The following is an 18,258-nucleotide window of genomic DNA, read 5'->3' on the forward strand; positions in this document are numbered from 1 at the left end:
AATAATTTGCACTTCAAAGGACAGCTGTGTGCATAGTTTAATAAGATGGGAATAAAGAGAAAAAAGAAAGAGCCTGGGCCAGCACTTTTACACAGTGTCTTTGCTGTCTCAGTTTGACCAAACTGAGTCCTGCTGCTGGAGGAAACAGCCTTTACACAGTTCAGTTTCCTTTTTGCACACCCCCACAGTTGTTTTTTTTTTTCAGAAGTGGTTATTTCCCAGGATTTCTGTTCAGCTCCTTGCTGGTTCATTTACCCGATGTGAAGGGAGCAAACAGTCTGCTTTTCTCCCAAGGGAATGAAGATGTAGCCGTGTTTTTGCTGCGGAATGGAGCTTTCTTTTGTTCCTACATCCTGATGGACAGTCCTGAATCCAGCAAACACCTTCTGAGGAAGTATTTCATTGAGACAACCCCACTACCAGGTAGTGCTCCAGCAAAAACAGTAAGTAACCATTTATCTGCCTGAGGAGATGTTGTTTTGAAGGGGCATCATGTTAATAATTGATAATTGTCCTTGCATGCCATGTGGCTGCTGATTCTTCTCATCGACTAAGAGCCTTGTGGTTTGCTGCCCTTTTTGAAAGCCCTGCAAGTGGCTTTGGTGCTGAATTACAGGGTGTGAAACATCAAGGCGTTGAATGGCATCACTGTGCAAGACACAGCAACAGCTTCTGTGGGGCAATTTAAACACCATCGTGTGAGCCAGTGTGTGCTAGGGAAAGGAAACACCAATTTTGGGTCCAAAGCCTTAAAGAGAAGAAGCTGAGCTGCTTCTAACACAGATCCCCTCTGTGCCACCAGGGTCATCACTCCCTTTAGGTTTTTGTTGTGCCCCCTGCTTGCAGGGTGATGCCACAAGCTCTGTGGTGTCCCCAAGTGTTGGCATGGCACAGAGCTGAGCATGGGAACCCTTCTTTGTCAGACAAAGGTAAAAATGGGCTTGGGTGGCTTTTTGTTAACAAGGAGCATCAGCAAAGCAATGATCTACTAAGTATCTTCCCTACTTCAGATCCTCAGCAGTAAAAAAGTGTCTCGCACTGGTATTGTTACTACTTTATAGGGGGGCACACAATATTTTGTATTATTTATACTGTTCTCCAGCAATTTATTACCAGGTATTTTAATTTTTTTCCCTCAACATGTAGTTTAACTCACACTGAATAGAAGCATCAGATCCCTGAGCTTTCAATGCTTACAGTTTTCATCAGGTCACAAAAATTTTCCAGTGAAAAGATATCCCTCATCCATCCAGCTGAGTATCTGTCTGCTCAGGTTGCAGCATTGCAGGCTGTTGGTTCTGCTTTGGTGTTAAGTAAAAATAAGGAGAGAGGTTTTAGTAGCTTTACAAACTTCTCCATTCTCTGTTTTTCTGCCAGAATCCTCTCACTGGGTTCCTATTGTTAGCCTGAGTGTTAGACCACATAAGTGAACTTGACTTCTTTAGGTTCACTCAGTAGATTTTGAACACTCATTGTGCTACTCTTAATTTTGTTGACAGATAAACAAAAAGAATCTGAATTTTAGATGTGGATAAGAGTTGATAAAATGTCTTTAAGAAGGAAAAAAGAAATCCAACTGGAGAATTCAGCTTGAATAAGTTTGGAATAAATGTTTGAATCACAGGGAAGAGGTCTGTTTTCCATGTGAATTTGCTGGAAATATTTAACTTAGCTGCTCTAAAAATGACTCAGCTTTGCTGTTGTCACACCCTGAGCAAAGAAGAGAGCAGTCTTCAAACATCAGCTAATTGCCAGAAGGGCCTGGTTTAAAAAGAAAAAGGAAAAAAGCAGAGTAAAAGCAGAGAATCTTGACCTTGATTCTCCTAGTAGCTGTTTATTTTTAATATGTTTGCTTATTTAATGCTTTCTTTTGAATTCATTTTGGCAGACTGGGACAGATTTGGGAGGATCTGTCCTAGTTTGTCTGCAGAGCTCAGATCTTTGGGAAGTGACACTCACACACCCTGATAACTTCTTAAAACACAACTTTGTGGCAGCTGCAGACAAACTGCCTTGGCACTGTCTCCTTGTCTCAGAGGGTTCATCCTGAGATGAATTTTGCACTGGGAGGAAGCAAAACTGGGCTGTGTGGCAGCCAGCTGGGTGTCACAAAGTTCTCCCCTTGGGTAGGGAGGGCAAACCAAGCAGTGATCATTTCAGAGTGAGCCCAGAACTTCAGGAGGGTTTGTCCCTTCTGTGCTATCTCTGAGTGGAAACACTTGAGCACAGCTGAGCTCCAATCGATTTTGCAGCAGTGAATGCAGTTATGCATAAAATGTGCCTGAGAGCTGGTTTGGCTGCCACACCTTCCAGACAGCCCTTGCACCCAGCTCAGCTGCCCTTTCTCGAGCAAGAGAAGTTACATCTCATTTTTCTAATATCTGTTTCTCCTTTTTGTGTTCTTTCCTGGCATAAATTTATACCCACAGCAAACCACAGTTTTGCTAAAGAGGGGAAGTGATCCATTTTTACAGGAACAGGTAACAAATGCCAAAGAGAGCCTTGGCAATGAAGTGGCCAGACACAGATTCCAAACTTCAATAGATGTAGTCATCAGAGAGATAAATGTAACTTTCCAGTGTGTGCAGTGTGAGATATATTTATTTTTTCCATTACGGGCCAGAGAAGAGCTTTGTCTGCTGTATTTTCCCTAGGAAATATTTTACCAATAATTTTCTATTCAAGCATACAAATGTATGTGTGTGTGTGGGATACTCCTCTCATTTCTTTATCCTGGTAATCTCACTTACATCAGCAGCAGCACAGAGCCCTGAAGCAGTCCCACACAAGATTCAGAGCAGGGTTGTTGATGGAGGGAGCAGATCCCTGTCCTCACATTATCCCATCTGCAGCAGGAGTGAGGTTCTGGAGCACGTCACGTCATTTAGGAGAAATGCACAACAGCCTTTCTTAATCACCTTACCAGACAGCCTCAGATTTAAGTAAATATTTTTCATATTTATAGTTGATCCTTTGCCAAAGAGCAGTGGGGTTTCTTGCTCCTGCACAATTTCCAGTCCTTTGCCTGAGTGCATCCCTTGGCATTGCTGCAGTAGATTTCAATTTAGTCCTCAGGGCTTGTATTGAGAAATTCTTCCTTTGGCAGGAGAGGGGAGTCTGCAGAGGTTTTCCTTGGCCTTCTGAAGAGCAGTGAGCTGCCTGCAGTCGGCCCTGAGCTAACATCCTCTGAACTCTGTCCCTGGTTTAGCACAGAGTTCACCACCAGCCCCAGACTGAGAAGGGCTGGGCTGAGCCCTGAGCACTGCGAGTTTGGCATCACAGACCTTTGGCATCAGAGAAACAGCTTTTCTGGGAAAACAGTGCAGATGATGAAGTATGAGTTGGGGAGTAAATCCCCTCTCTTTGTGGCACTGCTGTCGGGATTTCTTTCACTTAATTAACATTTTCACTGCAGAATCCTGAGCCAACCAAACCCCTAAGGTAACTCCACTGATACCAGGTTAGTAGTACCAGCTGAATTTGGTTCACTGTCTAAGTCAGATAATCAGGTTTGGCTGGTCCCCAGTTTGCAGAGACTGTCAGTCCTTGTCTCTGGATGGGAAGGAGGGCACTGATTGCTGGGATTCAAAAAGCTGCCTTGGATACAGGACACCAACCCACAGCACTGATAGCAGGTGCTGGATTTCACAATCTTGTCTGTGGTTTGAGAAGTCATTATCTGCATTCTACAGGTATCTCCTTATCATATTAAATACCCTGAGGCCATGCCTCTGCATTTTTGAGGGAAATGATACACAGCAATCGTAATGCAAAACTGAGATGGTTTATCAGTCTGCAAAGAGGAGCAGCACAGACACAAGGTCCTGCTTGCAGCCCCTAAAAGAAGGCTGTAAGGTGGTATTTTTACTGCACTGTTTGTGTACTCAAGGACAAGTACTTTTTTTCTAAGCCAAGGGATTTGTGGTACATGTTACAGGTAAGAGAATAGTTCAGAAAACTGAATACTGAATTTAAACCAAGAGTTTCTAAGCAGGAAACTGTTAAATATGCAGAATGGGAAATCTGGCAGTAAAACAGGATATGTTTGGTGTGAGAGTGAAAGCTTTGCAGTGCAGCTCCCATTGGGTGCTGTGCAATTTGCAGTGGTAGTGGAGACTCTGCTTAGTTTGATTTCTTGTTGCTTCTGGGTTGCTGTGATTCACAGGGGTGCCTTGTGGCATGGCAGTGGATGTAGCTTTGAACAAACAGCTGGAGCTCCCTGCCTTGGTTTCTCCAGTGGCACAATGGGCATAATATTTCCATTTGTATTTGCAGGGCTGTCCTGAGGCATCACAAGTGAAGGTTTGAAAAGCACAGTGTCTACACTAAGTACAACTACTGTCAATATCTAAAAAGTGCATCTGTTTGTACTTACCCTTTGTTCCATTCTCCAAAACATTTGAACTGTCTGATCTACATGACCAGTCCTGAGTCTCAAATAAGCATTTGAGATAGGCCTTTGTTTCCTTTTTCTTTTTCTCCCTTTCTCAAATACATTCCTTTGAATTCTAAATTTGGGGTTAAAAGTCCAAAGAGCTAAATACTGGGCATTGGAAAAGAAAGCAAATTAAATTTGCTGTTGGGTTCTTGCTGCCTCCTGGTGGAGAATTAAAAATTAGTCAATTGAGCCTGGTTTTGGGATGAGTAATGTCAAAACCAACACGTTTATGAAAACATTTTGGAAATATAATTTTTTAAATGTGCATTTCAGGACAAGGATTGGAATGCAATGAGGTGATCTTGAAAATGAAGCCTTGGGTTGTTTCCTTGCATTGATGACCACTCTGTGTTCACACTTTCTTCTGGCCAAGCTGGACCCTGAATAATATGGACTGGTGAAGAGGTCCAGGTTCCCTGCTTGAGCTTGTTCATGGTCTTTGGAGTGAAATCATTGAGCAGATACAGCAGGGGCTGCTGATATCCAGGCATGATTTCATCTCTGAGTCAGTTTAATTCCTAGAAGCAGATTGGAAAGTGAGCAAAATGTTTATGGCCTGTGCTCTGCTCTGCCAGATTCCCAGTGGTGTAGCACAGGCTGAGACCAACTGGGATTTCACTAATGTGGTTTTCTCTTCTCTCTCTGACACATGCAGGCTTTGTGTGTGAACTGGTCAAACCTCAAACTGCCCTGGGTGGATCTAGACTGGCTGATCGATATCTCCTGTCAGATAACTGAGCTTGATCTCTCTGCTAACTGCCTGGTGTCCCTCCCCTCCGTGATCCCATGGGGGCTGATCAACCTGAGGAAGCTGAGCCTGGCTGACAACCAGCTGACAGAGTTACCCAGTGTGCAGTCCTCTGATGAGATCATCTGTACCAGGTGTGTGCTCCACACCAAGCTGAGCCTGCAGGGAGAGCAGCCTCAGGCTGGGCTTGAGGGAGACTCTGTAAGGGCAGAGCACATTGCAGCAGCTTCTTGGTCTGCAAGGTTTAGCTTAGGATTTGCCCCTCTGCTTTCTCAGGGTTTCTAAGTTTGTTGTTAGGACAGTTGTGGGGACTTTTATTCATGTGTTGTCTCATGTTGCTTCTGCTTTTCTCCAGCTCTGGTGAGCCCCATTCCTCTAAGATGGCTCAGAGTGACATTTACTGGCTGATACCAAAGATTTAATCTGCTGTCTATCCAGAGCACCTCTCCCTGTTCCCAGGCAGGGTTAATTTTCTAATTAGGGTTTTATGCTTTGCCTTGTGAGGCACACTTCAGCTGCTTTCATTCAGGACTGAAGCTGTCCTGGTAAAACAGATGTCTGTGGCAACAGGAGGCTCTGCTAGTGTTTTACTGATGCCTGACTGAGATTGTTCTGTTCTCTCAGGTTACTTGAGGTCGATGTCTCCAGCAACAGGCTCTCCACTCTCCCTACTGGATTCCTACATCTTAAAAACCTTAAAAAACTCATCGCTTCCAAAAACTATATGGAGAAGTTATTTGACGAGGAAAACAGTACGTACAGTCCAGTTTTTGGCTTGCATTTCAAGGCTGGGCTGTAGGGAAGAACCCCAAAATGTTAAAATAATGGCTTATATGGCTTAAAAGCTCTCATGCTTATACCAAGGCCACAATGTTTCATGTTTTCCAGCAACTAATTGGATTGGTTTAAGGAAGCTGCAGGAGTTTGACGTCTCTGACAACAGGTTGGTGGAACTTCCAACCGTTTTTCTATACTGCTTCAAGTCCCTAAACATACTGAATGTTTCCAGAAATCAGCTGAAAGTGTTTCCAGATCCCTGGGCCTGCCCCCTGGTAAGTTGAACTGCTCTGACAGAGTCAGAGGCTGAAAAAACTGTTGAAACTATGCAAAAAAAAAGAAAAAAAAATTGACTGTGATGCATAAAAAGCTGTCAGATGCTTAAAAGGCTGTTCTGTAGGAGTGCCCCTGCCCCATAAACCAAATTTGGTTGATGGGTTTCAGATCCAATCTTTCTGAGGTTCCACACTATTGTCACCATGTTGATGGCATTGGTGGAGAAGTTTTAGAAATGTGTTTTACATGGATTTATTAATTTTCCCTGTAGTTCCACTGAGCAGAAGTATTGTTAGGATCATTTTACAAAACACCCAACTTTCACCAGAGGTAGCTTTGCCCAGACCCCTGGCAAACTAGGACATCTGTATCAGCAACCATCACAGTGACTTTATTCCTCATTTTTACAGGGGCAGCAGGGGAACAGTATCCTTTGGGGAAATGTTTGTTTGTGGTTGAAAAGCAAATGGGGGTGGGTGATTTTCAGAATAGTTTTTGAAATTTTTTTGCCCACCAAGGAATTTGACCAGCAGTTGAATGCATCTCCTTAGCAAACCTATGTGTCTGCATGCCAAATAGTTTATCTAGATTAAGGTGTCTAGAAAAACCACCTAGAATTAATTTATTAAAGCTTTTGACATGTGACAGCTGATCTAACACATTATTTAAAGAGCTAATTACTGCTCTGTAAGTGTGGGGCTTTTTATGTTTTCCAGAAATGTTGTAAAGCTTCTAGAAACGCACTAGAATTCCTACCTGATGCATTGACTGTGTTCTGGAAAAATCACCTGAGAGAAGTGGATTTTTCTGAGAATTCACTGAAAGAAGTTCCAGCGGGACTCTTCCAACTTGAAGTAAGTTCATTTCTTCATAGTTCTCACATTATTTTTCCTAATACAGATTCAGACCTGAAACTAGCTGCCTGGGTAAGGTAGGAGCCCATGTGCTGGTTTGAACTAGCTGTCACCCCCTGAATCACCACATTCAGGCCTTCATCCAGTGAGATAGATCTAGTTTCTGACACAGAACTTCTGAGAACTCTCTGGATGTCTGTGGTTTGCAGAATTTGGGAGCACAATTTGGAAGACAAGCTCTGCATTGTAGCTCCAAGCTCCAGCCATTGAAATATTGATGTACTCAAGTGCACTCACAAATAATTGTGCATTTTCTTGAAAAAAAGTGTTGTGTAATTAGGAGTTAGTCTTTCTGTGCTGAAAATAACATGTTTGAATAGCCTAAACAGTGCTGCCTGGGACCTCTGTAATCTCAAAGGCTGTAGATTAAATAATTCTTTCCTGCGGACACCACAGATCCATGGGTTCTGTCAAAATTCTTCAGAATTTCTGCTTTCACATAGTGGTGATGTGAAACTAAGCAGAACTTGGGGTTTCCTCCAAGCTTCCCTGCAAAATTGTGAAACTCGGGCTTGTGGAGAAAGAAACAGAGGTAAATCTGTGAAGAAGTTCCATGCTTTTTCCTACTGGCCTCTGTAGGAAGGATGCAGAAGTGATGGTTCATATCCATGTCCAGTCCTGATCTCAGGATCTGCTGCAAAGGTGCCTTTTACTCCTGCTGGAGCAAGAGGGTTGAGTTCCCTCAGTTCTTTCCAGTGATCTCTGCACATTTGGTTTTGCTTTCTGGTGGCCGTTTGTATCCAATTGGCATTTCTCCTGAAACAGAAGAAATCCTATGGACTATTGTCTCCAAAACTTGGTTTCTCTGAATGTTTTGAGAACCATCCCAGGGAGTGGGAGCCACCATGGCAGATATATTAAACACTAGGTGGTGCTTCCAGGGCACAATTCTTGGGTGCTGCTGCTCAGAGAGTGCAAAGGGAGGGACCTCAGCACAATCTTTGCTGATATTCTCAAAGTTAGTGAGCTTTGGCTGCACTAAATAGTGTCAGTTCTTATCTGTATCTCTTCAGCATTTTATTCATAAAAGAAATAAATACCAAGTATTTTCAGTGCCCTGAGAGCCAGAGTGTGGTGAGCAATTGAAGGTAAAACCCCATCCCTGGAGGAACCCTGGCTTGGGCTATTCCTTGATTGTAGAGTTGCTGTGGGTGAACAGGGCTGTGCTCATGCTCCAGCCCTCTCCAGAAGCACATGTGGGAAGGGGGAGAAATGGGAAGTGAAGTATTCCTACAGATAATGTATTATTTTTGTGTAGGAAGAGCAGTGAACTGTTTTCTCCCTGGGAAAAGCAGACAGCAGAGGAGGCCTGTGACTTGAAAGCACATATCATGGGACAGCCATTTGTCACTGTAGCTGCAGTGTAGTGTAGTTTATCTCTGGCCTTAGCATGGTTTGCAGAGGAACTTCAAGACTGGGACCAGCTCAGTCCTTAATACCATGTGTATTCCAGAAATGTGGTGTTGAGAGAAACAGAAACCTCCTCAGCTTTCCTGGCTGTTGCCTTCTAAAGGAGCCAACCAAGCCATGTCTTAGTTCTCTAGACTAGTTTGCTTCTTCCTATTTTGCTTCTCCTGAAGACACCTGGCCACCTCTGGGTGGAGTTACTCAGATAAGACTCTGATCAGCTTTTCCACATCATGGCCTGACTGAGGCACCTTAATCTGGATGCTGCAATCCATTCACTCAAATGTCATCTCACACTCTTTTGCATGCTGTGACAGCAGCTGTGAAGGAACCCTGTCTGCCACTGCTCTCGTGTCCCTTCTGGAGGCCCCTGTTCTCACACTGAAAAGCAGTAAAAATGGAAAATTAGAGAGAAGAGGCAATTAAAAGGATTAGAGATCTCCAGAGTTTCAGTCATGAAGAACCACAGCCAGCTGACAGTCACTAATTCTCCCCCCATGCACAGAACCACTGGAGAGAAGCTGCCCAGGCTCTAAGCTCCCTGGAGAGTGGCCTTGGTCAGTGTCTGGGGGCACACAGACACAGTGACTGAAAAAGAAACACCCCAGTTAGAGCCCACAGAACACAGTTTGTGCTAATTCTGGGATGTGCAGCCTCCCTCTGCTCCCTCCCCCTGCCCAGGGGTGGTGTTTTGGGGAGAAGTCTGAGGCATTGTCCTTGCACAGCCCCATGCTGACACTTGGAGAGAGCCCCACACCGTGAGCCAAGGGCAGCCTGGGTCCTCCTTCCAGGGGAGCACGAATGATGGTAAAAGCATTGGCTGTCAGTTTTCAGTTTCACAGTTTTCCCTCTCCTTCGGTGGCTCACTCTGCCTGCAGCTTTGTATTCCCTCCGCCTTCCAGCAAAGCCCAGTTCTGCGCCTCTCCATCACTAGAGGGAGCGTTGTGCACGGTGATTCCCATTCCAGCCGCTGCTGGTTGTCCATCACTTATGTCACATGAACACCTCATATTTTTCCAATCTTAAAAAAAGGGGAGGAAGCCAACAAACTGCTTTGTGAGACCCTGTTAATCCTGCTTGATGAAAAGGGGCATGAACCTTTTATATTAATGTGGAGCACATAAAACATTTAACACACTCGATGCTGAAGTCTCTGCTGGTAAAACATGATTTCCATGGGGTGTAAGTCATTAATATTGCTGTACTTCTGGCAGGAGATAATTCAGCTGACATTCTGCTTTATCTCAGTTTTTCATGGTGGGGGGACTTGCTGGATAAACCTGGTTGGAAACTCTACAGACAACACTGTTTTTCAGTGGAAAATTGGATTTTCAGCCAAACGAAAATGATCGTTTGAGCCTCAGCATTATTAAGGGCAGATGGAAGAGCATAAAGTTTACAAAGCTGAATGGGAACTGCATTTTTTTTTCTTTTATATTTCAGTTAAATTGAAAGGAGATCTTGTGTTTAACTTGGTATTTCCAGCTGAGTCCTATCTCTGTGGTGTTAACTGTATGGTATCAATCAGTATCACTTGTTCTTAAAATTTTTGTTTCTGCTGGGAGGGAAAAAAAAAAAGGAGATGTGTAATTTGTATAAATCTCAGAAAGTGAATGCAAATCCTGTCCATTTTAATAGAGATGTCAGAAAAAAACAATCAAAACTTTTCCTTGTGTGAAATGGTTCATGTTCTGCACCTTGATTTTGTGCATGTACTGCAGGTGTAAGCCCACTCTGTACAGACACACACATTTATGGCATATATTTGTAGTCCATACGTGGCATGCTGTGTTGGTAAATCAGAGTGTTCTTTTCCACTTGGAAAGGTTTCCTCACTAAGAAGTAAGATGTCCTCCTGCATGGGCTGTTTCCAAGTGCATCTGTCAGCAAGTGGAGCAATAATCTCCCTGGAGTGAGTGGTGCTGCTCCGTGCAGAACTTGCTGGGGACAGGGAGGAAATGTTTGCATGCTGGGCAGCATGGACAGGATGTTCTGATGAATAAGATGTACTTTCTGCGTATTTCTGTTATTTAATAGCCATGCTTAAAAAGCTCTTTCTGTATGTTTGGTGCTCCCTAACTCCAGGCTATTCCTCTCCTAGGCTTTGGTGTCCCTGAAGCTGCTGGGAAATCAGTTAGTTACATTGCCTTCGCAGGATAAGTGGAATTGCAAACAACTTAAGTCGCTGGATCTTTCAAAAAACCAGCTTGGGAAGTAAGTGTTGCTTTCAAGATTTGGCTAAGGAAACAAAAGCTGAAGAAATAATAGCAAACCAAATCCCTTGTGTAACACAAAGGGTGTCAGGAGAGAATTAATCACCTGCATAGAAGGCATTGATACCCACATACCATGTCCCCAAGTATATTGTGTGTCTGTGACAGTGATGAATTATCCTGTGCTGAATTCTTTGGGCATTTAACACACTGTATCATTTATTATGTGGATAGATTATTGATAATGGCAGTTTAATTTCTGAGCATGTAGGAATTTCTTCAGCCCAGTGTATGGTTCATCACTACAAATACAAGTTTGTGGGGATCATATCTTAACCATAAACCATCTGGCTGGATTGCACTTATTAGTTAGTGTGGGAGTATTGTTATGGAAAAAATGAAAAGTCTTTGTTTTTTAAATGGAAGTATAACCAGCTGCAAGTTCATAGAGAAGATTTACAAGCTAAAAAATTTGGTGATTCTAAGACTGATGTTAATAAGATCGTCCAGTAAATGAGTGATGTTCTTCTGTTTAGAAATTCCAGTAGGGATGTTTAACATAGAGAGTTAAAGGTCCTTTATCATGTCCAAAATTGCACTGAGTTGTGTCATGCTGATATCTTCTCATTTGGGTGCCTGTCCAACATAATTTTTGGAGTCCTTAGGAGTTTCTGTGTCAGTTGCAAAAGATAAATTACTACTTTTTGAATGTCCCAGTGCATTTCCAGAGTCATGCTGGTTGGTCAACTTCTCCTTGACTCACTGGAGAAGGCGGGCAGTGGCAGCAGGTCGGTTCTCCAGCGCTTCTGGTGAAACTCCTTCAATTTGCTGTTTGACAACCACTTAACCCTGACACCCATAAAGCCAGGGGTCAAGTGCTCCTGCCCTGGGAGCTGGGAGCACTGCCTTGAGGAGCTCTGTTGATTTGCCAGGAGAAAACCACAGGGCTGGACAAGTGTTGGTGGAGTCTGATTGCACAGCAGGTTTCAATCCCATCTCTCCAGAGCAGGTGGGATCGTGTGAGAGCTGTGAGCATGGTCAGGCTCTTCCCCATGTAGCTCAGCACCTTTCCAAGATCTTTTCCCCATGAGTCCTTGTTTTGTTTGACCCACAGGAGTGATGAGGGGTTTAAAACGAAGAGGATCCCCTTTTTCACCACGAAGAACAGGGTGCGTGGTGGCCCCGAGGCAGGTAAGGCACACAGCGAGTGCTGGCAATGCCAGGTGAGCAGGAATCTGCAGTTTGGCTGGAGGAAAAGCAGAGTAGAGTCCTCTGCAATTTAAAGTGCAACTGCATTTCATTAAGAGGAAATATGTTCAGATAAAATTTCCTAAAGAAATTATGCAGCTGGTTGGTACCACCAATATAGAAAGATGGAGAGAAACCTGGTTTTTTTGCTCCTTCATGAAGATTATATCTTTTAGCCAGAGCATTAAATGGCATATTGAAGGGAAATTAATCCATAATTATCCCTTTGACTCTTAGGATTGTTTTTGTTACTTTGTAAATGGCACATTTTCCCCTGCCTGTGATTTGTACCCTCAGTTTGGGGCAGAGCTGATGAAATGCACGTGAAATCCCAGAGAGAACAAAGGGATATCAGAAGATACTGCACTGCTTCCTGCTCTCTGTGGGATTCATCTGCATTTCTTTTGTTTGTTGTTTTATTTTAAAGCACTTGGGGAGTTTTCTCATTCTGGCAGCCTGCAGAATGCCTGGCTCTAAGCATTCCTTGCCAGTCACAGAGTGAGACAGAGCCGGCATCACATCCCAGCAGCCCTCGACTGCTGGTGGGAGGAAGAGGCCCTCCTGCAGCAAATCCTTCCCTCAGTTCCCCTGAAAACTGTGCCTGGGGTGAAATTGGTAAATGAACCATGTGCAGCCATAGCTGCAGGTTTGGGCTGGAGATCCTCACCTCCAGCTGGCTGCTCTGGGAGGCAGAGGCTCTACCTGGACCTCTGGGCCAGGCTGATCCTGCCTCATTTTCCTGTCCATGGCAGTGGAGGCTGCTGTGCTGAGTGAGGTGTGTTGCACTCTGAGTGGGAGAAGAGTTTGGTCTGTGCTGTTTCACAGGCAGGAAATGGAAATGGAAATTCTGTGACATTGTTGGACTACGGAACAACTGGAAAAGGAGTCTGAGGATCTGTGGAGTCTGACATATCCTCAGAGCCTTGCTGTGAAGTGCTGCAGCAGCATTTCCCAGAGAGGAGAAAAGGGCAGGAGCAGCAGGTGAAGGCAGCTAAAACCAGCTCCAAAAGGGAATTGCTGTCCTAATGAAAATCTCTATGTGCTACAGACCCAGCATAACCCCCTGCAGAAAGCAGGAGAGGATGGGCTCTGCATCAGTGACATTTGAACAGCCACTTTACACCCTGGTGCAACCTGGAGATGCCTCAGGTAGCAGGGGGCACAGAGTAGCCCACCTGGCTGGTGCCGTGGGTGAGCAGCCACAGAGACAGAGCAAAGCCAGCTCATCCTTTTCTCTGTGTTCCTCTGCCAAGTGTAGCTTGGTGAGACGAGAGGATGTGGCCAAGAATTTAAACATCAAGAGAAAACAGGAGCTGGAGTACATCAGCTGCTCACAGAAGTCTCCTGGTGAGATGGGGGTGGACAGGTTTTCATACGATTTACCAACAAAGCTGTTTACTGAAGTCTAGGTTATTTAAAGAGAATAATTTATGGTGCTTGCTATACTTGATTGATAAGTCTCAGAATAACTTCTTGCACATGCATGTTGGTAGCGTTTATTCGTCCAAAAATACATTTTCAAGATGGGATTTGTTTTAATTTTTCTACAGTTCTTTAAAATAAAATTTGAGCTGAAGCCAGAGAAATCATAAATAACTCATGAATAAATAATTACAATTCATAAACACCTCAAGCTTGCTTCCAATATAGTACACTCCTTTCCACCTGGGACTCTGGTGAATTCAGAGTATTGCTGCTATTTTAGGAGTTTGCCTCTGCGTGTCCAAGAGGGGCTAAATCTGTCTGTGCCCAGGTACCTACTGAAGAGCAACAATGCAAAGTTTAAGTCCAGCGATGAGCCAGAAAGGAAGTGAGTTGTATCCATGAATAAGCCTGCTGTTGTCCTAAAATAATCCCAAAGATGATTTTTTAAATTTGAAAACTCAAAAGGCAGACTGTGACACTGCCCACACCAGACAGTCCTGTCACGTATATGAAACACCTCTGCAGACTGTGGGACTCTATCTTGCTCCTTTTCTGATCACAGCTCAGGCTGCAAGTGGTGTTATTATAAGAACTGGGGAGTTTTCTCCTGAGAAAACCTCTTCCAGTTTTTTTTCCTCTTTTTGACTAAGTCTAATTACAGTTCCTCACATCTTCTTTGTAAAGAAAGATCTTGGTGGAAGTGGAACTGTCCCATCTCTCAGGAACGGAGAGTCTTGCATCTCAGGGAGTTGCTTTGATTGACCATAGAGGCAGCAGATGGTGCTGGTTGTATTTTCCTATTCAGACTCCAAACCTGCCTGGTTTTCCTTCATTTCAGGATGCTCTTTGGTAGGTAAATGTGACACCCTCAATACAGCCACACAGTCCACGGCAGCTTTTTGTGCTGCTATCCCAGGTGCCATTTCTGGAGTGAATTGGTGCTCTTTGGGACTTGAAGAGCTTCCCTTTGTTTGAACCTCTCCAGCAGCAGCAACTCAGCCATGCAATTGATGCTCTTACTGCTTTGGTTTCTCTCAAAATACACAAGATGCTCCTTGGGCGTGGAGGAAGTTCCCTGAGTCCTTCTATCTAAAACAAAACAGAGGAACAAACACCAGCATGTTTTAGAGACAGCATAGGTCAGTCTCTCAGCTCCAGTTTGGGTTTTCTTCTCTGTTGTTGCTGACTTTGATCCACCATAAATTACTGTGGGATGCAACATGGGGGCCTGAACATAAATTCTGACTGGCTTTTCTCAGGTAATATGGAAAAAAACACATTGAGAACTGGGTGTACCCTTTCAGTGCCATGTTGAGAACCAGTAGTGCCCATGGGGTGCTCTCTCAGTGCCAGCTGTTAGGCTGCAGTAGGGGCAGTTCACAAAGTATTACCATGTATTCAACAGCAGGAGATAAGGTGCCACTCATCCCCAGAGCTGTTTTGGCAGGGTTGAAGTTCCTCCCTCAGCACCCCATAAGTCCTGGACACTGTCACCTTCCAGCACTGTGACTTTAGGACGTTGAGATGTGAACATTGATGTTTCATTGTCACTGAAGGCAAATTGCCTTTCTGCTCTTGCTTGCTGGTGGCCCCTGCCAATGGACATGACCTCATGTCCTGCCCACAAAGTTCAGGTGAAGCTCTTGGTTCAGAGCCTTGATGCCTGTTTTGTTGTTTCTTTTTTTAAAGGTGCATTTTGTTTCCTGTCTCGTTCCAGGTCCTTTTTTGGAGTTTCCAGCATTTCTGAGCGATTCTCTGGAGGTTCTTTATCTGAATGACAATCAGCTGGACTCTGTCCCACAGTCTGTTTGCCTCCTGAAAGGTTTAACAGAGCTTTATTTAGGAAAGTAAGTCCAGGTCCTGGAAAAGCTTTGCAGTGTTATTTCCATGTTGTTTTAGTGACCAATCTTCTGTGGAGCCCCACCCCTGATGTCCAGTGCTTTTGAAGTTAGAAAGCTGGAAATAGTCAGCCCCTTGTTAGAGCTGTGCCCATGGTTTGCTTTAGATAAGGAGGAGGCTGGTCTTTTGAGTTAGGGAAGATGATCTAATGCTTTGAACACAGGCCTGGGAATCTAATGTGCCTCTAGTTCATTCTGGCTTTTTGCTGTCAGTTTCTGTAGTGCTACATTCAATAACTCATCATTTTTGCCTTTATTTCCTCAACTATCCAGCAAAGATGATTACATTTGTCTGCCTCGGAGGATAAATTGAGGTTATACATCACTTTTAGGATGGAAATTGCTATTAAAGTGCTGAGTAGTCTTATTAAAATGTTAATGGAAGATTTCTGCAAGGATAGAATAGCGTAATCTGAGAGTCCGTGAGAGCAGCTACTTACACACAAAGCCTGGTTGTTGGTAGATTTATTTGTTTTTGTACAGTAACCCTGGTATCCGAGAGCTTCCTCCAGAACTTGGACAGCTGGCTAATCTCTGGCAGCTGGATATCGAGGAACTAAATATCAGTAATGTTCCTGCAGAGATCAGAAAAGAGGGTAAGGCCAATGCTGTGTATTCTTTATTAAATTGACTGAACATGCAATAAAATCTCTTCCTTTTAATGGTCAAGAGCAGGAACAGAGAGTGAATGCCTGAGCCCTCATGAGGTTAACTGGAATTGCACAGGGAAACCTACTCGTATTTACAAATTTGATTATCAGTGCTAAGCTCTGGCTGTAATGGTCAGTTTAAGGCAGATAACAATTTAAAATTATGACTTATAAATGCAGTATTTCATTTGCAGTATGCGTAAGTTCTGTGGCTTGTTTCCTGAATGTGGATATTTTAGGATATTTAGATGGTCTCTGTAAAGACTGAAGTGTTTAGGATGAGCAGTCACAGTCCCATTGAAGTGACTTTATTGTGAGCTGCTAGGTTTTTGGATCTATTACTATGCTGTCTTTTTTTCTTTTTTGCATTTTAATCAGAAAATCCTGTGGGAGCAAAGTTATTAGGAATTATTCCTGCTCCAGCAGTATACTGTTGAAACCTCAGTCTCACTTTAACTGGAAACATAAAAGCAGAGAGAAAAACTGAGTATTTTCCAATACTAAATTAGTATTTTATGTTTCCTTTCAGCTTCTGAAGCATAGGAGCCCCAGCATTTGTTTCTCCTTACAGTGCTCCATTGTGGAGCCTCCGAGCAGTGACCTTTTCCTGGGGTCTCTGTCTCAGGTTTGTGTGCTGGAGGTTTCTTTGTTTATTCTCAGCCCACAGCCAGCCCGCAGGGGAAGCATGAGTTGACAGGCAGGGTGTGTGTGCAGGGTGGGGTGGGTGCTGTCCCTGGGTGCTGGTGGCTGCAGTGCCCACCCCGTTCTGTGCCGCTCGCAGGCCCCAAGACGGTGCTGGCGTATTTACGGGCGCAGCTGCGGCGCGCCGAGAAGTGCAAGCTGATGAAGATGATCGTCATCGGCCCCCCCCGGCAGGGCAAGTCCACGCTGGTGGAGATCCTGCAGACAGGGAAGGTGCCCCAGATGATGCACAGCGATGCCACCATCCGCACAACCAAGTGGGAGCTCCCCAAGCCCGTGGGGCACAAGGCAAAGGTGAAAAGCGGTCGGAGATCTGCAGGACTGGTGGGATGTGTGGGCTGAAATTTGAAATTGGCCTTTTGCAAAGAGCAGTTTCCATTGCCTCGCCAGTAGGATGTGGTTTTAGACCCGTTGCAATTCTGTTTTGTTTCCAGCTGGTACTAGAGGGCAGTTCTGTTTTCCTGACTGTATTCTGAAGAGAGCCGTGTGTTGGCTAGGCTGAAATTCTGTCTCTCCCGCCTCGAGCGGGCACTAATTTGAGAGAGTGCTTTAAATCAGCTTCTCTGCAGCAGATTGTGCTTTCATCTGGGACATCAGTACCTAAAGCTGGACTTCCTTGATACTAGACCTGTCCTAGATGGGGGATGTGGGTGGAAGGTGTGATCCATGGATGTCTAAGGCATATCTTAAACACCCAGATCTCAGGTGGCTCATTCATGGAGTGTGTCATACTGAACTCATTTGGAGAGCGCTGATTTAATCCAAGCATTTGTAGGTGGCACTGTCCACTGCCTGCAGAGTAGCCCAGGAATTAGAGGTTGCAGAATTCATCCTGAGGTCTTGTCAGAGCTGAGGGGCGGCAAACACATCACTCCCCTTTCCCAGATGAGAGCAATGACCGCCAGACTGTTTTGGAAAGGGGAAAGGAGCCTGCTGTGTTCAGCTGTTCCACAGCAAAGAGTGCCAGGCTAGAGACAGAAAGAAAAGAGCAACACAGGCTGACTCCTTAAAGGGTAGAATTTGGTGGGAGAAGGGATTTGTGCATTTTTTGTTGAAGAGTAATTGAATAAAAGTGTGGACAGCACCAGGGACCTGGAGTGGAATCAAGACAATGAACGGGCTTTTATCCCTATCTCTGAGTCTGTCCACACACACACACTCACAGCTGAAGGTCTTTTGGATGAACAAAGCAGTCCTTGTCCTGGTTAGAGCTTGGTTTCAACAATATGGAAGTTCTTCCAGCTGTTTTGGGAGACTTCACACGGATTGCACAGAATCAGAGCCCTGCTGAGGTACTGAGCTCCTGGCTGAACTCTCATAGGGTAACTTCCACGTGGGATCAGTCAGTACCTGGCCCCAGCCCCCTGAACAGAGCCCACTGGGTGTTATGTGATGCTCTGAGGTAGCTGGAGGAGGGTTTGGTTTTGCGTTCAGTCTCAGGGTTTTTGACTCTCCGGGGCCAAGTGATTTAGGGACAGGACTTCCCAGGTGTGCAGGTACTTCCTGCTGCAGCTGGGAGCCTGAATAGCATTGAAGCAGAGAGTCAGGCTCCCTCTTACTGC

The 18,258-nt window shown here is 44.6% G+C and overlaps 1 protein-coding gene across 5 annotated transcripts in view; it reads left to right on the forward strand.

The window, feature by feature from the left end:
* The window catches only part of LRRK1 (leucine rich repeat kinase 1), a 73,152-nt gene that overhangs the window by 23,270 nt on the left and 31,624 nt on the right, over positions 1 to 18,258 (forward strand). For all 5 annotated transcript variants that reach the window (XM_072933985.1, XM_030281643.4, XM_030281640.4 and 2 more), the window contains 10 exons: positions 295 to 443; positions 5,094 to 5,320; positions 5,811 to 5,938; positions 6,075 to 6,238; positions 6,956 to 7,093; positions 10,662 to 10,774; positions 11,888 to 11,964; positions 15,164 to 15,293; positions 15,828 to 15,940; positions 16,776 to 16,990. In XM_072933985.1, coding sequence (XP_072790086.1) covers positions 295 to 443; positions 5,094 to 5,320; positions 5,811 to 5,938; positions 6,075 to 6,238; positions 6,956 to 7,093; positions 10,662 to 10,774; positions 11,888 to 11,964; positions 15,164 to 15,293; positions 15,828 to 15,940; positions 16,776 to 16,990 — 1,454 coding nt within the window. The remainder of the gene's footprint in view (positions 1 to 294; positions 444 to 5,093; positions 5,321 to 5,810; positions 5,939 to 6,074; positions 6,239 to 6,955; positions 7,094 to 10,661; positions 10,775 to 11,887; positions 11,965 to 15,163; positions 15,294 to 15,827; positions 15,941 to 16,775; positions 16,991 to 18,258) is intronic.

Source organism: Taeniopygia guttata, chromosome 10 (assembly GCF_048771995.1).
Source record: "Taeniopygia guttata chromosome 10, bTaeGut7.mat, whole genome shotgun sequence".
NCBI classification, from domain to species: Eukaryota; Metazoa; Chordata; class Aves; order Passeriformes; family Estrildidae; genus Taeniopygia; species Taeniopygia guttata.